The sequence below is a fragment of the Apis mellifera genome, linkage group LG8 (assembly GCF_003254395.2).
Source record: "Apis mellifera strain DH4 linkage group LG8, Amel_HAv3.1, whole genome shotgun sequence".
Lineage (NCBI taxonomy): Eukaryota > Metazoa > Arthropoda > Insecta > Hymenoptera > Apidae > Apis > Apis mellifera.
The window spans coordinates 2,439,975-2,464,847 of NC_037645.1; the positions used below are offsets into that span (position 1 = coordinate 2,439,975).

The following is a 24,873-nucleotide window of genomic DNA, read 5'->3' on the forward strand; positions in this document are numbered from 1 at the left end:
CATTATAATCGTTTAAGTAGCACGACTTAATAATAATAAACTTTTTCAAAGTTTAAGGATGATGAAAAGACAGATTCGAAAAACTAGTTCAATTTCAAAGTTTTCATGAAATTCACATCGAATTCTTTTTCGAATTCGATACATGTACACACACAGTAGTAGTATATACAAAAAGTGCAATGGAAATGGAAATTTTTCAGCAAACTTTCATCTGATTCAATCAAAAATATATAAACAAGATTTAAACAGACTTAGAAACTTGTCTCACTGGCCAGGCTCACTCCTTTCATCTTGGAAAAAAAAAAAGGAAACTGATTTCACTTTGTGCACTTCAATCAGAACAACTAATTAAATTTCATTAATCCATGAGTGAGAAATGCGAGACATTTATATATATTTCACCATATATTTCCACATATGTAAGAAATAATTAAATTAATTTAATAATTAAATTAAATTAAATCAAGAAATCTTTTTTTAAGACAGACATAAATTTTCGAATTTTCATTTTTATATTACGATATATATATATATAACTTTTCCAATTCCAATGGAACTTCTTTAATCGAAGCCATCGATATTGAATAATCTCACGAGACTAAAGGAGGAGATCCCTTCCATCATTAATATCATCTCAATATCGTTATCTTCTTCGACTTGATTTTTATCGTGTCGAATCGATCAGATCTTTTTCATCAAATAGAGAGAAAGAAAGAAAATCTCTCCTTTATCCTCGTGGAAGCCAGTTTAACGAGTAAGTGTTACAAATCGATTCCTTGACGTAGATGTCTTCCCTCGTTCAATGATCAATGGTGAAGTTTATGTACAAAGTTTTACTAGTAAGTTGTTCCTCTAGAAGTTTAGAAGGACGAAGAAGAAAATTGGAAATCGATCAAAGAGGAGGAGGAGGAGGAGGAAAAGGAAGAGAGAGGGAAAGAGACAAGATTCATGTTGGTCGATAAGTTGAGAGGAACGGGTGAATAGGTGAAATACAATTTTCAGATGCGTGCATTAAACCACTGGGGAAATGGCGTTAGCTGGTGATTTTATGAATAAATTTGGAATAAAAATTCACCTGGAATCGAATATTGATATTTTTCTTTTTTTTTTTTTTTTTTCATTTGGAATTAGAGTGAGAAATAAAATTTATTAAAGAAGAAAGAGGAATTTTCAGTTGAAGATTAATGATGTTATTAAAAATTATATGTTAAAAATGATATTGAATGGAAATTCTATATAAAAATTCATTTAATATAAAACATGAATTTTTTTTTATTATCAATTTGATATTCAAATTGCAAGATAAAATTTATGCAAGAATAAACTTTTCACACAAGAATGATGTCATGTAGTGAAAAATTATATTTAAAAAAAAAATTAAATTACGCTGGACATTCTAATTTTATTATTGTGAATTTGCTGAATCATGTAGAAAATGACGATGAGAAAGGTAGAAAATTTGTTAGGAATTAAAAATAAAAAAAGAAATATATACTGTTGTTCAAGGATTATTGCCAATTTTCACTATGCCTGACAATTAATGTCAATTCTTTTGTAAGCTGATATATTTGCCAGATAATCACTAGCAAATAATCTTATTTGAAATTTCTTTCACGTTTCACTGTAAAAAATGGATCTAGTTTAAAGAGAAAAAAAAACATTGAACTATTGTTTGAAAATTCTTTTTCAAACTTAATAATCAATTCCTTTTTATGATGATAAAAATTCCAGCTTTTTCATTTTAGTTAAATAATTTTATATTAATTGAAAAGAAAATTTATAAAGTTTCGGCTTTTAACATTAATTTCCTCCTCAAAAGTTGTTTTAATAAATAAAATGGGAATGAAATGTTTAATTATCAATTTGTATGATCTATATACATTTATTACAGGAAGAATTTAAAAGAAAAATTATTATCTTTGTTTTTGGACAATTCAATTCTTTCTATAATTTCTTTTTTTAAATTTTTTAAATTATTATTAAATATATATTATTAATTACATTATTATTAAATACTTTATAATTAATTAAATTCACATGTTGAAATTATTAAAGGTAAATTTCTTTTTTTTTTTTTTTGCTTATTATATATAAATATTATATGTTGCTTTAAGAAGAAATCCTTTGGGATAGAACCATCATGCAATATTTATTTCTAGATTTTATGAATATATATACTATCTATCAGAAGCAATAAGATGAAATCTGCATTTCATTCAAAGTGTACAGCATATATATAGAATATTTCATAATAAATTAAATTTACTATTGATATTTATTTTAAAAATTTATTTCAAATTTTCTTTGAAAAAAGAATTTAAGAAAAAAATATTTTTTCTTTTTCAGATGAACATCATAAATGAAGCAACTATATTATAATTCAGCCCAAGGCACAATTTTTATTTCCAATTTGAAATTTAAATATCATAAAATTTATCTTAGAACAAGCTTCTACTCTTCTCCATTATAACAAAAAATTTTTGAAATTTCTCAAGTTTTAAAAATAGATGGAAGAATGAATATATTTCTCTAATTGAAAAATAAAATTAAAAATAGAAAAATATACTAATTGAAATCTTTACAAGGAGACTTCGAAATTCATTTAAAAATGATCAATATAAGGTATTAGAAGCGATGAAAATGAATATCTTAGTCGAATTTTGATTTATTAATTTGTACTCATTTTTCTTGTTACAATCGATTATAACATGGAAAGGGAGTAACGAATAACAGTGACAATAAAATTATTCTGGCTTCTGATAAAGCGAACACAAAGAGATAATTCGAAGCAGCCCATCAGCACAGAAATTTCTTTCTTCTTTGTTCGCGTCTCTCTGTTTAAAGAGATAAAGTATTCAACCGGTCAGAATTCAGCTCGTAGAGATAGAGGAAACAGAAACAGGTTTGGTTGCGGGGAAATCCCGGAATTGAAATTCGATTACGTCACCTTGCAAGGAGAAGAAATTGGTGGAGTGAAGAAATGAAAGAAGAGGAGAAAAATGGGATACGCGTTGTTTACGTGTGATTTATCGAGCTTGTGACAAGTGAAAAGGATGTAGAGGCAAAAGGAAGTAAAAATGGATAATTAAAAGAAATATGGATGTCACTAATGCAATTAAAAATAATACGCCGGATTTCTGCAGCGCGAGATATAAGAATTTAATGCCTCTGGAAGGTGGTGAGTATATTCGAAATATATTTTAATATTTCTTTTAGAATTAAAAAAATTTTTTTTTATTTCTTTGGAAAGCGGTGACTTATTTAAATTCGTTTTGATAGAAAAAAGAGATATATACAGGGAAATAGGAGAAGAACTAATTTGAAAGAAATTAATTCTGAAATAAAAAAAATACAAATGGACTGAAATTATCTCGCATAAATAAGATATTGAATATGTTGCAAAAGTTGCATTAAAGAATTTCATCAATTAAAGAAAAGTAGAACAAGGATGTTAAAAAACTAAAACAAGTATCACAAAAGAAATTCCAATAAAAAAACGACACAAAGATCTTGGAGATTCGGTCTTAAAGAAACAGCTTTGGAAATTCTCTCTGATAATATGTTTTTTTTTATTTTTCAATCTTGAACATTTTTTATAAAAATACAATGATAACAATAAGTAATACAAGCTAATTATAAAAATTTCCTAAAAATTTCAATAATAACAAACAGAAGAATTCCAACAATTGTAAAAAAAAATATGTATACTATATCAATCAAAAAAATGAGAAATAGAAAGAAGAAATTTCTATATAATACAACAAGGACAAAAAAAATAGCGAAACGTAATCAATAAAAAATGAAATCTGCTTGCAGGAAATAGTATAATTTATTCCAGCCAAACTCAAAGACGTTCATATACCGATATATCAAATTGTAGCCAGTCAATATCAAATTGTATAAAACACCAACGCGTATATCACTCGTGTGGAACACAGTGTGACAGTAATATCTTATACAGATCTATCGTTCCTTTATACAGAGTTGTGGTGCGAGCCGGTCTGGGACTCGTTACTCTGTTGGCCGCCGACCAAAGCTTCCACTACAGCCAAACAAAGATGCCCATACGAAGATGGATTCGATACAACCAGTAAGTACGATGCTATATTTAACGAATGTACATTTAAATTGCTCGTTAATGTTTCTGATATATGTACACTCAAAAAGGAACAGATGTGGAAATATTGGAAAACGATTGCAATTCAGATACGATTTGATGTTAATCTAAATTATTTCATTGGTTTAAGTAATTGGAAAAATTGAGATTGTCGTTTGAAATTAACAATTTTATTTGATCTTGTATTTAGATGATTTAGATAATTACTTTATTTAGAATATTTAGATATTAGAAAAATAATATATATAATACGTTTAGATTTATTAGGTATGATATAAATTAATTGGTGTGAGAATTATATGCAAATCTTTCAATATTGATATAATCAAATTATAAAAAGTTATATACAAAAAATCTTCCATTTTTGATTTATTTTTTCATGTAAATTTAAGCTTTCTACGAAAAGTATGAAAAATATAACTAAATGGAAATTCTGAAATTATGAAAAAATAAGAAAAAAAAAAATAAATAAATGTAAAAGATAAAATGGCAAACAAATAAAGAATAAAAAATTTTAATGTATTTGGAATAGCTTAATTTTTTCAGAAATAAAGTTATTTAAATCAAAAAAAAGTTAATTATCATATTTTTTTTATAAAAAAATGAATATATATAATGAATATATATATATATATGTTAGGATTCTTATTTTTTAAAATAATATTAAAATAAAATTGTTAATATCCTTAATTAAGTTCCGTTTCCATCGAGATGTTTCTATTTATCGTTAAAAAAAAAAAAAAATAGAATGCATTCGACATGAACAAATCAGTGAAATAAGTGGAAATTTAATATAATTGGTCATTGAAGCGAAAAAAAGTTCTAAAAATTAATTCTTAATAATTTAAGTTTCCTTTTTAATGAGATGATGAGGGGAGGAAGGGAATAAAATGTTTTCTGCATAAGAGAAAAAAAAGACAAAAATAGAAATGTGAAAAATAATTCTAGGAGAATAAATTAGTGTATTCAGAAGTTTGAAGTCTGTTTTCAAAAAAATAATAAAAATAAGAATTTAAGAAAATATTCTATAAAAAAATCAATAAAAAAGATATTAGAAAAATAAGAGACTTTCTGAATAATAGTTTAGTATTTTGATTAAAGTTTGTTTTCAATAAATATGAAAGTTAGAATGAATTAAAGATATATAAGGTAAGATAAAGGTATTATATAAGAATATATAAGAAACTTAATAATTTATAATATTAATATAGGTATTAAAAAAGATTTAAAAGATTTCTTTTGTCATTATTATTTTATATGTAATTAAAGTGGAAAATCTGAGTTTTGAGAGGGTTTTTCGATATTATTGATTAATTAATTCAACTAGTGGAAAACTTTGAAATTCCTTAAGCAGCATTTGCATGGAAGATTATTCGCGAAAGAATGTTCATTCATTTCACGAGTCACATCGACAATCATGAAATTCTCAAACGTTCGTTTTTTAATCAAGGAAGGAAAAAAGTAAATTATAGAATATTTAAGTTATAATTAGTTATAATTCTTCTTGTCTCTTTTTATTTCTTTTTTTTTTGTAAAGAGAAAAATTTAGGGAAAGATTTATAAAAATTTGAAATTATTTTTTCCTCATTTAAAAAATTCAATCATTTTTTTATCGTAAATTCAAATTGATTTTTTTAGCTCCATTTCTTTATCAAATATTTTTATAAATTTGATTTAATATTTGTCGTTTAATTTAATTTTTTAGTTAAAATATTAACTATCGTTACATTTATTATTGGAAAATTTTTAAAATAACCTCATCGATAATTTGCATTAGTCAGATACTTTATATTTTTTTTTTTTCTTTTTGAAAATAATATTTCATTTCATTTTCAAAAATTATATCTTTATGTTTTCTTTCACTCACTGAATAGAAGATTTATTATATGATATCTTCGGTTTTCGATATGAATCATTCACATGAAATTACTCCGATTTATCGAGTCACGTATCGAATGTAAGGTGTATCTGCACTCATGATCAGAAACTGTATTAATTCATTTTCTAATCCATGTGCAGCGAATTCATTTAACTTCATCTTCTATGCATCTAACGTATGCATGTTCAAATTTGAATAATCAAGACTTTTAGAATTAAAAAATTATTCAAAATTTAATAATTCAAAAAATATTCAAAATTTTTTATTTTATCGCTTTTATTTTTGTTTTATTTTTATTCCAGCGTTCTTATAAATTAATAAAATATATATATATATATATGTATTTGTAATAGGAAAAACATTTTATACATTTCGAAATTTTATATTAATTTATTTATAATTTTTATTTTAAATTTTATTTAATTGCAGTTTTAAAAAAATTGTACATATATTTATTATAAAAAAAATTAAAGTCATCTTCAATTTGATAAAAAAAAATTCTTCAAAGAATTAAAAGAATTTTTCATTTTAAAAGGGAGTAAATTGAATCATTCCTCGCCACTTAATAAATGCACATAAATTTTTCACTCTTCCACATGTAAACGGAAACTTCGCTCCTCAAGGAAGTAAACTGATTCCTCAGATTGTGCCAGGCTTTTTGAATAATTATACCAATTTTTGCTGCGTATCATTGGAGCTCAATTTGCATTTCATCCCAGCAACAAGTATTCTTGATTGCTTTTAACTTCCATCTAATTGCCTGATTTGAAAAAAAATTGTCTGTCTAAAAAAGAATGGAATCAAGCTTGCCCAAGGCTAGATAAGCATTTAAATTTGACAAGAGAAGAAAAAAGAGAAGGAGGGAAGGATAGTTAGTATTGGTTCTTAACAATTGAATATTTTCATGTTATTTTAATAATTTTTTATATTTCTATATTTTAAAATTTAAATGAAAGAAAAAATTAAATTATTTAATTAAGATTAAAAGAAAGAAGATGAATCTTTGGGAAACTCATAAATCACAATTTTTATCCAATCACTAATTTTTTTTAGAAAAATTATAAAAGTTAGTACTACAAATAAAAGAACCACAACTTTGAACCATCTCTAGAAATCTCTAGAAATGTAACACATTCTAGAACATTGAAACAAAAAAAAAAGAAAGAAAAAGCAGAAGAAATTTACGTGATGTGACCATTGTCGACATTTCTCTATTCTTACGGTGTATTCGATTCAACGCTTTCGTGTTAACTGCACCTCGACCTGGATGCAAATTTCTTGCGTTGTCACAATAAAATCCGACAAGAGATTTGAAAGTATCCCAGCTGACAGATTTAATACGATTCAATGTCGAATCATCGTTTGATTTATCCAATAAATATTCTCCTTCTTTCTCTTAGAGATTTATTTATTCTTGTAGAACTTAATTCTCTTGAACTGAGAAAGAAATTCTTACAACAAATATTTGATCAATTTTAACAAAGAATTTTAATAAATTGAAGATACATGTTTCTCTTTAAAAGTTTCGAGATAACATTTTTTTTTTAATTGTAAAATTATGATTCCATATTTTAAATATAATTAGTCTAGTGGTATATTGGTATAAGAAAATTTCTTACAATATACATATCGATTTTTAAAATGTAATGAGTTAATAGATTAATTTCCAGCTCAAATATAATGAAATTTGAAATTCTGTTTGAATTGTATAATTGTTTAATTTCCATCTATATTAACTAAAGAATACTTCGCATGATATTTCATAGCTAGCAAACTATAATATTTAACATCGAGAAAGGTTTCACGAATAATTTCTAGCCAAATTTAAATCTAGTCGAAGTTACTATAATTATTAATTTAGAATTAGTATACTTACTTTAATCGAACAATATCTTAAATTTTAATCAAAATCTAATCTAGCTACCCAATCTATTTCAATTTGGAATATTTCGTAATTCTTACACGTGAAATATTAATTTAATCTAGCTATTTAATATTAATCTATAATTTTAGGATTGTTTCATAACTATACACATCATATTCTATAATTAATACATCAAATTTTATAATTAATTAAATTCAATTAATATTCAATTAATGCAGTTAAATATAATTACATAATCTATATTCTTTAATATAGTAATGTTTTATTTATTCAGTATCTATCAGGATATATAGAAAAATAAATAAAATAAATAAATAAATAAATTGTATCTACAAATAAACAATTTGTAATTTGTTTATGTATGCGATAAACTTATTTTAAATTAAAAAAGAAATAATAAAAATGAAAAATATTTTTCCTTAATATAAATAAAAAATTTCTAAATAGCTCCTAATTGCATTTGAAATGATAATAGGATTTACAGTTTATTCGAGGAAAATTTCACTAAATCCACCTTCAATCCTATTCGAAATTTGATTGAAGTATATAATTGTTTATCGCCAGTCAGCTTTAACTTTAACAGGAGAATATTTCGCAGGCGGACACATCGATTTCACAGCCAGGATTCACACACACGTGACACTTTACTTGACTTGCCTCTCAGCGACATACAACTTCCGTTTCGACAATGACAATAATACAGAGAGATAGAATGAAAATCTGGAAATCTCAGACACTCGACCTATTTCTGTACATTTTGATTGCACTCGATAATACCACGACATATCAACGCTAACTGCATAAACAAAGCTATTTCCACTGCAATTTTTTTTCAATTACATATTTTTTTCTAATATATATTACATATTAAACAGAGACGTTTAAGGGAATTAATTTTATTTAAATTTATCAATATTTGTAGACTCTGTATTTTGAAGTTAGAAAAAAAAATTTTAATCAAACTAAAGAAGTTACCAGATATTAAAAAAAATAAATGGATAATAGATATATACATATCTTTAATGTTAAAGGATCTTTAATGTTATATTAAAAAAAATTGTATTAATAATTATGCAGATGTTATTAAAACTTTGATATATTGATACTTTTATATGCTTTTTGCATATTATATATAAAAAATATATGTATAATGTAATTTGTTTCATAAAGTTTTCATTTTCTTTTTTTGTGAATGTATTTTTTGAATTCAAATTGAAATTTTATGATATAAAATAATATTGTACTGATGAATATTTTTTTTTATGATAAAAAGAAAAAATTATTAAAAACCAATTTTTTTCATCAGAATTATGTTTTTCGCTTTTGCTAATTATTTATTTTGCACATATTTTGCAAATATTTTTAGTACTCTAGTAAACCTTTTTAGAACTTTCAAAACTGACAATAAATTTTTCTAATAATATAACGATGCTTTCAATATTTTCGTGGTTGAAAAATTTTTGTTTTAAAGGTTAGTTTCATGTTGAAATTGTTGGGATTAAAAGACAATAATATTTATTAATAATAATTATATAGAAAATATTTAAAAAATAAAATAAATATTTAAACTTTAAAAATCATTTAAAAAAAAAAGAAATTAAAATAAATATTTCTATAATATATTTAATTATAAATAAACAAAAAATTTATTTACAATACATCAGATAAATATTATCCAATGAAATATTTAAAGAAGATGAAATAAGAGTTTCAAAAAATTGAAAAAAAATTTCGATGATGATTAAAAATAATTTTAACAGTGATTAGAAGCAGAATTTCCAAACAATTTCTTTTTTTTCTAACGTCTTTGACTTTGTGATTCGGAGCTGCAGGTTGAAGAGAGGAACAGACTCGTAGGCTTTCTGATTTCGCAGGCTTTGAGAAAAGTCTTAAGTAGGCAGCTCACATAGGATACATAGACTCCTCTTTGAACTTTCTCTTTTCATGGAATATTCGTGGCCGTTTCTTTATTTCAATTTTTTGATAACGCTGTTGCAAGATGAAATTCTTTTAATCATATAATTTTTTGATCCATCATTCTTTATCACGAAATTTTTCTATTAGAATCATTGCTCAAGCTAGTTTACCACAACTTGTAAACATTATTATTAATCATATAAATGTTTTCTTTTTGAATTTCATTATTTAAATGATATTGAATGAAATAGTTTATACACGTCATCCCTAGGATACAAAATCCTTATAACACATATGTTTATGTCATTCATATTATTAATCTCATCTTAATATTTATATCATTACTCTATTACGATTATTTAAAAATAATCCGAACAATTTAACTTTCTTTAATTTAAAGAAAAATTATCTAATTTTACATAAATTTATCATTCAAATTGTAGAAATAGTTTCTCTATAGTTTCCTTTCTTGGAAAATCATGATCCAAGTTTAGGCTAAAGTTTAAATCTAATTTGAAATGTTCCTTGTAAATAGCTGATCAAATTAATTAGTCAAATAAGTAATCAAGTAATCTTAAGCTTAGTTTCTCTGATAACACTGAGGAGATGAGATACAAATAAGAGATAATTTGATATAATGTTTGTTTAGAATCTGTGGAGAAGAAATGTGGATATAATGGCCGTTGGGAGGGTCAGAACGGAACAAACAACGATTCTCCTCATGGATGGGCAAACTACACAACTTGTATGACACCGGAAATGCTTCGATTACATGGAAAAGTTTACACTAACGCCATTGAGGGTAATGTGAGTATATGTAAAAATTGAGATTATGAAAATGAAATTAATAAAATTAATTAAATAAGAACGAAGAAATTTATTGAATTAATTTTTACAATGTAATTATTATTTTTGATAAAAATATATATGCATTTATTGAATAAAACAAATTAAAAATAAACACAAAAGGAATAAAAAAATGTAATTTATAGAAAATAAAATTAATAATTTTTTATTTTCAATGGAATTTTTATTTTAATATAACAATAAGAATATAATTTTTGTATTAATCATAAATTATATAATGAATATTATATAAATTATATTTGATGAATTTTTAGTGAGATGAAATTGAAATGGATATTGGAAATATCAATAAAAAAAAGTAGGCAGAAATTAAATATTGAAATAAATCGGAAGGGAATGAAAAAAAATTTGTGAAAAATAATTCCAGTTTAATAGATTATTTTCAAGATATTTTTCATTTCACGAAATATGAAGGCAATTTTTATTTCCTTAATACAAAAATATTTGCAAATTTCTTTTTTTATCTTTCAGATGAAGCTGGACATTGCTGAGAAAACTCGTACCTTAGAGTTCGTGGGTTTAAGCATCTCTTTAGTAGCACTATTTGCTTCACTTGCCATATTCTGTCGTTTTAGGTAATTTATATATTCATTTTATACTTTTTATAGTTAAAAAATAATTTTGAAAATCAATATATTCACTATATAAATCTATAATAAAATGAAGATATTTAATTCAATAAATAATTTATAATAAATGAAATATATTTCATTGTAAATAAAATAAATTTATATTTTATCCTATTTATTTTCTGTAATAATTAAAAAAGTATATTAAAAATCACATAAAGATAAAAACTATTTAAAATATTTTATTCCAAATATAACTAATAGTATCTATTTAATTTCTATTGTAAATAGATTTATTATAAAGCAATATACTTTTTTAAATATACAACAATCATTTATTTTCATAAAAACATATCAAATATATTTGCGCCATAAAACTGGGTTAAGTTTATTCTTATATAATATAATGACAATTCTAATTGAGTCGTATTGTTTCTAAAATACAGAAAATTCATTTATTTTATAAACGTAGATGTAAAGATTCATTATTCAATATTTTCTTCATTAAGCGAGCAAAACAGTGCTATTATAATATAAATAAATTATCCGAAATGAAGTTCTATTGATATTTACGTGAAACAGGTCCCTGAGAAACACCAGAACTAGGATACATAAGAACTTATTCGTCGCCATGGTCGTCCAGGTTTTGATTAGATTAACGATCTACATAGATATCGAAATCTTGAGGAAGAAAACTTATGGGATTCAACGAGGCATAGGAAACACCGTGAGTCTTTGTTAATTCTAATTTCTAAAATATAAACTTTTTAAACTAATTTTTAAACTAAATTCTCATTTAAATTTTTTTTTACATATAATTTTAAATCAGCTCGCTTCTTGCTTCTTTGAAAATTGAAGAAATTGCTAATTTTATTATTTATTTTATTTATTTATTTATTATTTTGTTAAATTTTATTATATCGCTAATTATTATCAATTATACAATGTATATCGAAAATCATGATATAAATCAAGAAGAAATAGTTGTATAAAATTATTCAAAGAGATTAATATTTAATCTGAAATAATGATTTATTTTTAAGAAATTTACTTTATAAATTTCTTTTCTCTTACTTTTAGCCTGTACTTTGTGAAGCCAGTTACGCACTTTTGGAATATGCCAAAACTGCAATGTTCATGTGGATGTTTATAGAGGGACTGTTCCTTCACAACATGGTCACTGGTAGATTGATGAAAATATTCTTCAAGTTTTCTTTGGAATTATCAATAAGAATATTTAAGACATTGAAGAGTAAACCTTTCCATACCTATTTTCATAATTTTAAGACATTTCAATTAAAGGTCTGGTTTCTCTTGAGCTCATATTAGAAAAAATTTTTTTACTTGAAATAAAATGTTTTACTAATGCTATTGTCTCTATGTTGAAATTGATTCAATGAAAATCATATAACATTTACAATTTTTATTTATAATATAATAATGATTCAATATTTATAAAATTAGAAATTCAATAAAAAATAAAGAATTTTCGAAAAAAGTATCGTATAAGTATTTATTTCTAAGTTTTAATTAGTTAATTAAATCAGAACATTGTCAGTAAAAATTAAATTCTTTTTTTATTATTTCAGTAACAGTGTTTCAAGAAAACTCTTACTATAGGATGTATAGGTTCATTGGATGGGGTTGTCCTGTCATGATGACATTAATTTGGGCGACCATTACAGCATTCTATTATCATCCAAAATCAAAGTAAGTAAATATTAGAAAACCATGATTATAGATATGGAAATTGTTAGATTCAAATTTTAAAAATGAACCTAAAATTCATTCAGCTAAAATAAAGTTTATCTGAAATTTTTATTCAGTCACTTATTCTGATAGATTTGATAATTGCAATATTTGATCATTGAATTGAAATAAAAATGAAAATATTTAACAATTTTAATTTATTGTCTAATATTTTCTAAATATTTCTTTTTATATAATTTTTATATTGTTATATTATTTAATATTTTGACTTTAATTGTTATCAATTGATTGATTAATAATTTATATATATATTAGATTTTCCAGATGTTGGTCTGGATATAATTTGTCTTCCTATTTTTGGATCCTAGAGGGACCCAGATTTGCAGTAATATTGGTAAATGATGTTAATTTAAAAAAATTCTTAAAAAATTCTTTAAAATATAAAAATCATTATATTAATTTTAATTCTTCAGCTCAATTTTTTGTTCTTGTTGAACATTGTCAGAGTGCTCGTAGTGAAACTTCGACAAAGTCATACTAGTGAAATCGAGCAAGTCCTGTAAGTAATTTATATCACTATTTGAATTTGTTCAAACATTTATTATTAAAAAATATTTGAAAATTAATATAAAAATTTTTAGCCAAAAAATATAAAATTAATAAATACTGAAAAAAGTAAATGGATTTTAGCTTTCTCAAATAATAGATAAGAAACTATAATAAAAGAAAATAATTCTGCATTTAATAAAATTATACAGTATATCTTTTTCATATTCTTTTAACAAAAATTAAAAAAAATTAAAAAAATTATTTTTTATTATTTTTATTTTTCTAGAAAAGCAGTGAGAGCAGCTGTAGTGCTTTTACCACTATTGGGTATTACTAACGTGCTCTTTATGATCGAGGCACCTTTGCATAACGTGAGAAAGTTTGCGTTATGGTCATATTCCACACATTTTCTTCAATCTTTTCAAGGACTCTTCATTGCAACTCTTTACTGTTTTCTAAATGGCGAGGTGAGAAAATTTATTTTATAAATTATAAAATTTCTATTCTTTTCATCTTAAATGAAATATTTTATATGAATATGCAATTATATTTTATATTGAAAATGTATGAAATTTTTTTTTAATGATCAATTTTCTATAATTCTTTAATTAAATCACTCTACAATAACTAATTCATACATTATGCATGAGAAGTAAACATATTTGTGAAAGTACGAAAATTAGATATAAATTCTAAAAAATTATTATTAATGATTTATTACTATAGATTATACTATAGAAATATCGAAATATTTAATTACAGTTTATTTAGAAATTATTTATTAATTATTAATCAATAATTATTTTTTAATAAGTATTAATATAAATATATATATATATATATATATATATATATATATATATATATATATATATATGTATATATATAGTATATTTTATAATAAAAAAAAATTAATAATCTTTTAACATTTTTCTTTTAAAATTTTATTATAAATTATTATAAATCATTGAAAAAAAGAATTATTTTATTTTTGTAATCAATACAAAATTCGTGCTTCGAATATAACATCAATGTATACAAGTATGTATATATACAAAGTCCCATTTGTATATTGAGAAATAGGTTAAGAGTAATAGGAGGGGCGTAATTATCGGATGTATGGCTCTGGCGTCAGTCTTTGTTTATCAGTCGTGGAATTTACATCGCGTTACATTTCGTTCCATTTTTAATGAAATTATATTTAAAATATATCGTAATTAATCAGTGATTAGTGTAGTAATATGATTGAATGATTAATTACTATTTCGTATACAGGTGAGACTTGCTTTGGACAAGACTATTTCCGTATATCTTTCTTTAAGAGGAACTGATTTGCAAGCGAGAAGACAGTCAACATTCAGTGGTTGCCAACCCCAAAGAATTGCGTCTGGTGAGTCGCAAATAATAAAATAATTTATTATTTATTATTTATATGACTTTTGTTATATTATATAATATATAATTTAAATTATGTTATATAACTTAAGATCTCTATTAGATATCTTATCTTATTATAATAATATAACAATATATTAATATTGTTATATTATAACAATAATATAATTAATAATATTATAACAATATATTATATAAATATTTTCATTTTTAATTTTTTAAATATCTCTTAAAAATTTTCTATATTTCTAATTTTCTATATTTCAATTACAAATTGAATTTTGTGATTTTAAAATATCTTTTAAATTTTTTATAATCTTTTAATAAAATTTTTGGAATTTTATAATTTTTTTAAGATCTTTTAATTTTTTTTTACATATAAATGTAAATATTTGCAATAATTATATATCAATTATTATAAAATTTAACTGTAAATTTTTAATGCTGATTTATTTACTTTTTAATATTAAATAAAGCAGATGAAATTTTTCAATATATAATAATATATTACTTCTTACTACATATTAACAAAGAAAATATATTTATATAAATATAAATATATTTTTATTCATTATTAATAATATTAATTATTAATATAATAATATATATTATTATTAATATATTATTATTCATAATATTAATAATTAATATTATATATATTTAAATTTCAAATATTAAATAATTAAATATAAATACTAATATTAAAACAAAAATATTGAAATATTAATTTTTAAAAAATTTAATGAATTTTAACAAATATTTTATATATACATAAATATTTTAATAAAGTAATATAATTTTAATAGAATATTACTCTTCATATTATTAACAATTTTCAACAATTTAATTATTCAATTAATTATTCAATTAACATTCTTATCAGACAAATATATACATATATTTCAAATTTAATTAAGCTTAATATATAATAAGCGAAATAGAATTTTTAATTAATTAATCCAATTGATTTTAATTGAAATATTTTATAATAATTATTTTATTTAAATATTATTTTAATTTTAATAATTTTATTTACGATAAATATAAAGTTTGAAAAAAAAACTAACCAAAAATTTGAATTATGTTCTGAATCAGATTCTTTTTTTCTTAAAGTATCTAATCTAATATTTTTTAATTTTTCACTTTTGCAATATTTAAAATTTCATACATTCTTAATTTTTTAAATAAAATTAAAAGATTTATACAAATTTTGTACAGATTGTAAGTAAACTAATTTATTTATCCTAACAAAAATATTGCAAAAACCATTGTAAAAGTTCAGATTTCTTGAATGTTTTGAAATATATAGGATATTTTAAATAATAAAGAGAACAGCATATTATTAATTCATTCGTTTTTCAATCATTATTATTTGATTACAACAATTTATATACATAAAAGAAATGAATATAAAATTTATCGAATAGATCAGTGGTTCTTAACCTCTAAATCGCAACTTATAACTGGATCACAAAATATTTTAAGAGATATTGTTTTTAATTAATGATATTTAACTTTTTATTTATATAATTAGTAATAATTATTTATTATTGTATATAATTTAATAATTTTGTATAATTCCATATTAGAGTGCTCCTCTTCCTATATAATTTAAAAAAACATTGTTTTATTTCGCATTTTTTTATTTTTTTTATATAGGACAATAGATGTTTCAAATTATTTAAATATTATAAAAGAAGAACTTAAAGAAAATTTGGAAAATATTGCTGCAGAGTGTAAGAATCAGATGAATATAGTGAAAATTATTTTTTTATAGCTTGATTCAATTATTTTGAAAGAAGGTTATGAAATATTCAAAAGACTTGCTGAAAAAGCTTAGCGAATTTTAATCAAATTAATAAAAAGCAGAAATCTCCCTTTATGAACTTCTCAAGGATTGAAAAAGTTTTAGTTGAGATTCTTTTCTGTTGAATCGATTTCGTATGCAATTTAGGGAGTGAAAGGTTGGAACTGATCAGGAGAGAATTTAAAGTTATTTGAGAGAGCAATCAAATTGCGAAATAAAACTTTTTTTCTATATTTCATAGTACTTCTTAATTACTAACTTTTTTTAAAAGTAAAATTTTAATTAAATTGATTAAAGTAAGAGTAATAAAAGTCAAAAATTTAAAAAATAAAATAATAATAATAATAATAATAATAATAATGAAAGATACTTCAAGAAATAAAATACATGTTCTATAATAAATATGATTAAATTAAATTAAACAAATTTATTTGATTAAAAAAAAAATTCATTAGAAATTATGAATGAAATTCTTTCTTCAATCAATAATTTGCTTTATATTTTGATTATTAACTTTTCAGAAATAAAAAAAAAATTCTCTTAAAGAACGTAAGATAAAAAAATTTACAAAAAAATCTTAAAAAAAAATAAAATAAAATAAAATATAACAAACTTCAAAAGATTTAAAAAAAAACATGATATTTTTCTCTATTAATGGAGAACTAAATAGAACTAAATAGAATTAAATTGAATTAAATTTCTTGGCATAAAGAAATTTAATTCGCTAGGAAACAGAAAAGAATAGAAGAGAATAGAAAAGAATAAACAAAAGAATGATAGAATAATGATTATTAATACATACAGTGATCGAGATGGAGGAAGAAGAGATGAGATCCAGCGGATGGATAAGATTATGCTGTCGAGGTGGAAATACTCCACCGCCGGACCGACCTGCCGAGTGAGTAATGATCATGGAACAATCGCCCGCATTTAGATCATTACCAGCATCGACGGTCGATCCTTCTCGCAACATCATACTAGTAGGTAAAAACGCACAGAAGCATGTGCTATTGCATTTCTTCTTGGCAATTTCAACTCCTATCTCAATGACTAAATGAAATTCAGTGTATTCCAATGACTTTTACTTTGGATTATTTCATTCGTTGAAGTTAAGTTTTTTCTTCAATTCAATTTTTTATTTTTATGTTCAATTTTCTTCAAAAGGATATTTTTTGTGAAGATATAATAGATTTGGAATTTTTAGGAATCTCCATGAGTCTTGTTGACTCTCCATAAGTTTTGTTGATTCTCCTTGGTTCTCTCTAACTCTTCCTAGTTTTTTATATTTTCTTTCTTATCTCTTTATTGAGTTTTTTGAATTTATTGAATTTTTTTTCTCAATCTTTTCTTAATTAAAATTAATTTGTTTTGTATTTTTAATTTTTGAATTTCTTGCAATTGTTTCTAGATCTATTAAAATTTTTTAAAATTCTTTTTGATTATGAAATTTCTAAAATATGGATTTTAACTACATTTTGTTTTGTTTTTTAAGAATTTTTTTTTTTTTTCATTGATATCACGAAATGTTTTAAAATTTTCCTTTGCATAAAATTCTTCTCTTGTATGATTTTCAATAATTTTTGTTTCTTTATTTAAAGCTTATAGCTTTTTAACATTATTTTTATAATGCGTTTATTGCATGCATAAAATTTACATATTTGTTAATGCTTCATATATATTGTTAGTTATTTGCATGATAAAATCCAAAATTTCTTTAAATTCTCAATTTTTATAAATCAATTTTTTTTTGAATTTCATTTTTATATTTATTATAATAAGTTTTTCTTATTATGAATAAATTTCAATCAAATCAAAAATGTTTCATGCGTTAATAATAAACATATTGTTTTATTTAGCAAATATTAAAAAAAAATTTTAAAATATCTGTGACAATAATTTTTTAATTAAATATAATCAGTAATATATGTTTTATAAGGCTTTTGATTTATTTTAAATTTTTTTTCAAAATTTAAATATTTATTATTTTATTTATTAAATTTGTCTGTTCATCTCTCAGAAATAAATCTCCAAAAAAATTTTGTTTTTCAATCTATGTTCCATGGTGAAAAGAGTACTCTTATCAGAAATTTATCTTCTTTGGAAACCATCATCATTTCTGGTTTCAGAACAGCTGTTTGACTGGAGCCTTTTTGGACTCCTCAAATCTTGGCCAGAAGTTTCCAAATTCCTCTCAGATCATGAAGATGGACTATGAATTTTTTTTTAGATAATGAAGATATTTAATCAGCTTGAAGTTTAAAAATTCAAAAATTGAATTTCAATTGATGATTTAATTAATAATGGATGATAATAATAATTGTCCATTATAGAATTTGAATTATTTGAAATTTTAAATATTCTCATAAATTTATAATTTATAAATTTTAATGTTCTCATAATTTTTGATTGATGATCGTAGAATTTTTTAAGAATAAAATCATTATAAAATATATTAACATGATAAGATGTTAATTGATAATTTATTAAAGTATTTGTGTGGATTTTCTGAAATAATGAAACAATCAATGGAAATGTAGAATTTAAAATCTTTCTATTAAAATATTGAAGAGATAAATTAATATAAGATAAAATTATGGTGAATGAAATAAGAGAATCATTGACCATAATTATTGAAAGTTAATAAATCTTGTGAATATATATTTTGTTCATTTTCTTTTTAATAAGAATTATTTAAAGTGAATAATGTAACATAGAAATTAAATATATATTTTAAAAAATTACTGAAAATCCATAAAATTCATAGAGTTAATTTTTTAAACAATAATTTGTATATTATGTATTAAAAACAATTTATAAAAACAAAGTTCAACTGAAATTCAATTTATTTTTTTATATCTTTATTTAAAATAAAAAATACCAGAGCGATATTTATAATTTTAACTTAATATATATATATATATATATACACTATTTGTACTTTTTAATATATTTGTTGCCTATATAATACACATCAAATTTGCATCTTCTATATTATTATATTCTATATTATATTTATATCTTCTATATATCATATGATACAATAGACGATATATATACTTTATTATTTCATCAAACGTACCAAACGATGCATCATATTTTGAAAAAAAAATCAATTTCAATCCATATATGTACAAAGAATAATCAGGGAAATAATAATATAAAATTGTATATATAAAAATTCAAAAATATCCCTATTCTTTAGATCGTCGAATGTATTGGAAAAAAAAAATCTTTGTAATTTATCACTAGAGGCAGTCTAATCAAGGAAATAAAAATTGAAAAAATTGAAGTTTAAAAGATATTTCCTCCAGTATTTATTGCATAAACAATAATAAAAATTGAAGAATCTAAAAATTTGAAAAAATATTGCCTCCAGTATTATTACATTGTTATTTTAGACGAATGGAAAATTGAATGATTGTTTTTTTGAAGAAATAATTTTTATCAAATATTTGTGCAACATTTTTTTTATGAATATAGACTGACTATTGCAAAAAAGAATAATGTTTTTAGGTTTTATCAGAAACCGCAGGGTAATTAATAGTAAATAATTATGCATCATTATGCTTGTACAACTTTGTAGCTGTGCGTTTTCTAAGATATAAATAAATTATCGTGACATCTATAGTTCTTAGTGCATCAATTATTTGAGAGAATATTTTTTTGATATATAATTATAATTTTTATAATTTTTGTATTTAATTTCTTTGAAATTCAAATTAAATTGTGAAATAAGAAATATTTAGAATTAATATTTTTATACTTGAAAACAATCTTTATTACCATAATAAATTAGTACAAAAACACGCTCTACAAAGTATAAGTTTGTTTCTTTAAAAAGAAACATTTATAATTTTTTATTTTATTTTATTTTTTTTTTTTAACAAAGTTAGATCAACATGAAATACATTATGTTCTTTATAAATATACATATACTTAAATACGTTTATATAAATAATTTTTAAATAAACAAATTAATTCTATTTACACACACACACACACACACACACACACATACACATGTAATAGTAGAGAAAATTTGACAGATAGTTTCATTTAAAACTTTAAAAGAAAAATGAAAAAAAAAAGTTTTATTAAATAAATAATCGCGGAAATTCAAAAGGACGGATCTGATTTATCTCCTAATGTTTTCTTCGATTTTTATAATTTTATAATTTATATTTTACTATTATTTTCATTACTTTTCATAATTTAAAAAAATAATAAAGAATTGAAAATAATTTTACAAAAATAGTTGTAAAATAATGTAATAATATTTTAGTTGTAATATAAAAAATTTTTTTCATCAATAAAATAATTCTGTAGATTAATAATTTTATTAATTTTAATCTACAGAAAATTTTATGTTATAAAGACTATCACAGACATGTTTTAAAAGCCCATGAAACTGGTTCACTGTGCTTTCGAACAAATGTACAAAATTCAATGTTTAAAATTAATATTGAGTGATTTATTCTCTCAAGAGAATTCTTTCAGCAAAAAACTAGAATTCTATATTAGACTAATAATAGAAAAAGTAACAGAAAAATATTGCTTTTGTGAAAATATTAATTTTTAATTTTCAATCTTAATTACTATTATTAAAATTTAAGTAGAAACTATACTAATTGGTCATTGATAGATATCGAATTTAAATAATTAGCAAAAAATAGTCTCCACAAAGAAATTTAAATTTTTAATATGTTATTTAGACAGAGAAATTAAAGAAAATATTTTAGATAAAAAAATATGTGTAAAATATTTTCCAAACTTTTCTCTTATTCCAAAATTCTATAGTGATCTTTAATAAAGATTCTCATCTTTATTGTTATAAATATTGTCTGCTTCAGTAATAATAAAAATTTTCTTAAAAAAAATTCTGTGAAACCAAAATTGAGCGCTTTTATTTGTTGCAAAAAAAACTTTGTTAATTTAAAAGATTAGATTATTCCACCAAAAATGGCGCTCAATTTTCGTGAAAAATAGGTATTTCTCCTAAAATATTAAGTAAGCATCCTCATTTTTTTGTCTTGAAGATTATTCAAATTTAATTTCCTTTTAATTTTGATTATTTAAAACTCATCATGGAAACTTCTTTCTGTGTCTACCATCTTGCTACCTAGGAACAGATCCATTTTGCTCAGAATTTCGGATAAATTTAATTTTCCATCTAGATTGGTATCTGACACGCTGATTAAATGTTGGGCCTCTTGTATAGCATGCCTTGGATTTCTTGGATCTATATACATCTGAAATAATATAAATAAATGTATAATTATTTAACAATATATTTTAATTAATTATTTTATTTTTAATTTTTATTTCTTTTTTTTTTTAGTCTTAATTGAGATGGTTAAGTCTACATACCAGAAGCTCTGTCCTATCGGCTTTTCCATTTTTATTCTTGTCTATAAGGTGTCTGAACTCCTTTCGCCTGTCTTCACTTCCTCCTATCACCTCGTGTTTGTCTTCTTTCAATTCTAAACCCATTCCTTCTGCAGGTAAATCTGAAAATTCATTTTCTGTCAATTGTTCATCTCCATCGCGATCTAAAATAAAAGTAAATATAAAAATTAATTATAAATTTATTATTATTAATATTGCAAGATAAGTTATATTAATATCATGAAGAAGAAATTAGAAAAATTAAATGCTATCGATGAAATTAAATTACTTTAAGAAGAAAAGAATAAAAAAAATATAATATCGATATTTATGTAGAAATAATTTTATAAAGAAATAAGTTTATAAGTTCCACACCGAATTTTTCAAATAGATCTTCAACCATTTGTAATAATGCTCTATGACTGCTTTCAGGATGAGTAAAAGCCAAAAACTCGTCGAGTGCCAATCTTTCCGGATCATTTCTGGCTGCTTCCGACCATCTGGCTCTGTCTCTCATTATATTCTCTTTCAAAGTTCGTGACATGTCGCTATGCTTCTTATCGTGCGAGCTCACATAGCTCTCAGGAAATCCGTGAGATCTGAGAAAGTACGCGTGATACTCTTCCCACGAGACCTCGCCTGAAATATTAAAGTATAATAAGATTTTAAAAATCTCTTTTACATTTCTTATTATTCATTTATTTCTCTATTTTTCATATTATTTATAATATGTATTCTTATTTTTCTCTCTTTAGTTTTGCTTTTTTAAATTTCTAAAGAAATTTTTATCTGTATTTTTTTTTTATTTTAAAAATATTATTTTAATCTTTTTTTAAATTTTTTCTTTCTTTCAGATTTCACAACTATTATTAAGTTAGAAATACGATATTTATTTAATTTTTTAAAAATCTGTCCAAGAATTATTATCAAGAGATTAATTACCATTTCGAGGATTATTATCTATCGCAGTGAATAAGCCGATATTCTCTTTCATAGCTCGGGTTATATGATCCGTGATCTTTGTATGAATCCATCTGGCCAATTCTTGAATATCCAACAATTGATCATGATCAGTATCAGCTCTTTGAAATATGTCTTTGAGTAATATTCTCGAATTTTCTTGATTCTTTTTCATATTCTTTATATTCTGATCTATTTCCTTGTAATGTTCCAAATCTCTTTTGTCGATCGTCATTGCCTCCAATTCTATGAAAAGATTCTCAGTCATAGATTCTTTATCATCTTGTATAGACGTGGTGGACGTTAAGCTCTTTAAGGGCATGTTTCTATTGTACTTGAAAAAGAGTAGAGATAAATAGATAACGAAAGGCACAACAATTGTCCACCGGATAAATCGGAAGCATCGCAAATCTGGCTTACAATTGACTTTGTGTATCTGTGAAGAGATGATTAATTAAGAAAAATGAAATTAGATACTTGTGTATTTATAAAATGATATTTATAAATTGATATTCCTTGTTAAAAGAAATAATTTAAAGTTTATTCCTTTTTTATAAAATATAAAAAAATATATAAAGTTCATTTCTAGAGAACTAAAATAATAGATAGATTTTTTTCTTTTTTTTTTTTTTCATAAGTTTAGAATTTATAAATTTTAAGAATATTTATGAAAGGAAATGGATCTTGAAAAAATAATTTTAATTCAATATTTATTTCTAAGAAATTAAATTTATCATCAGTCATAATATATATTCAATAATCACTGCTAAAAAAATTTTGAAAAAGCAGAGAAACAAAAGTAGATAAGAAAAATATCTCAAGTTACTCACAAAATAAGAAAAATACATGACTGTTTAAATTTATAATGCAAAATCACTATAAAACACTATACATCTTCAATTCTTTCAATCTTATATGTTTATGTTTTATTTTTAAATCATTGTTAGTTATATGTTCTATCTCAGAAGAAGCATTTTTATCAACCCATCACACTAATAAATCTGTCACTTACAGGTCTCTGCATTAAACACTACTCACAACAATAGTAGTATGAACATTTCAATATGCACTGACAGATTGTTTCAACTGATAACAACAATTTTACAAATGAACTCAAATCTTGCATGCACTTTGGGAAAAACATTGAACAAGAAATGGAACAGAAACTATATATAATGTCAAAATGGTAAATAATTCTTAAGTTAAAAAAATGTATGTTAAAAACACTGTAGATATATTTTATCTTCTATTAACTCTCTTATTTTTTGACAAAAAAAGTAAGTTTTGAGGAGAAGTCTAGTTGCACGTTGTATGGCGAAACGTTAACGGCGTATTGATCCACTTTCACTGTCGTATCCTTTCTCTCTATAATTCTCTCTCTTCCTCCTTTACTCTTCTTTGTTCCACTTTTATCTCTATCTCTATCATTGTCTCTCTAATTAAATAGAGATAGTCTCTTATTTCATAATTAAAATATGATAATAATAATAATAATTGTTCGTTTTGGTTTTGATCAATTGCATTAATTTTTGAGTTTTTCTTTTAAAATTAATATTTTCATTATTTTTGGATGAAAATAATAAATATTAAATTTTATTAAAGAATACTTATTTTATTTTTTTTACTTCTGAAATTTTATTTTTAGAAAATTGATATTTTGTCTAATTATAACAAATATCTAATTTCTTCTTTAAAGATTTTATTTTTCCATTTTTGATATCTTTTATCTATTTTTTTATTGTATTATTTTATTTATTTAAAGTGAATGAAAGAAGAAATGAATTCCATTTAATAATAGTATAAAAAAAATTTATTTATTTAGAGAAACATTAT

General features: G+C 22.6%; 2 protein-coding genes across 2 annotated transcripts in view; one reads left to right on the forward strand and one right to left on the reverse strand.

Moving 5' to 3' along the window:
- The window catches only part of LOC412439 (PDF receptor), a 33,584-nt gene extending 14,579 nt beyond the window's left edge, over positions 1-19,005 (forward strand). Inside the window, 16 exon segments of the mRNA XM_016913344.2 lie at positions 2,347-2,622; positions 2,717-3,178; positions 3,983-4,090; positions 10,448-10,605; positions 11,137-11,240; positions 11,817-11,961; positions 12,315-12,417; positions 12,824-12,944; positions 13,260-13,338; positions 13,418-13,503; positions 13,780-13,960; positions 14,769-14,883; positions 17,500-17,593; positions 18,827-18,835; positions 18,837-18,858; positions 18,860-19,005. Of these exon segments, the coding sequence (XP_016768833.2) occupies positions 3,097-3,178; positions 3,983-4,090; positions 10,448-10,605; positions 11,137-11,240; positions 11,817-11,961; positions 12,315-12,417; positions 12,824-12,944; positions 13,260-13,338; positions 13,418-13,503; positions 13,780-13,960; positions 14,769-14,883; positions 17,500-17,593; positions 18,827-18,835; positions 18,837-18,858; positions 18,860-18,910 (1,458 nt within the window). The 5' untranslated portion in view covers positions 2,347-2,622; positions 2,717-3,096 and the 3' untranslated portion in view covers positions 18,911-19,005.
- A 2,439-nt stretch (positions 19,006-21,444) lies between these two features.
- Positions 21,445-24,547, reverse strand: LOC113218965 (45 kDa calcium-binding protein). Its single transcript, XM_026442568.1, has 5 exons — positions 23,871-24,547; positions 23,023-23,476; positions 22,456-22,719; positions 22,063-22,244; positions 21,445-21,944 (listed from the first exon to the last, which is right to left on the reverse strand). The coding sequence occupies exons 1-5, from the start codon at positions 23,886-23,888 to the stop codon at positions 21,768-21,770; spliced, it is 1,095 nt and encodes a 364-aa protein (XP_026298353.1). The 5' UTR covers positions 23,889-24,547; the 3' UTR covers positions 21,445-21,767.
- Positions 24,548-24,873: the final 326 nt, after the last annotated feature.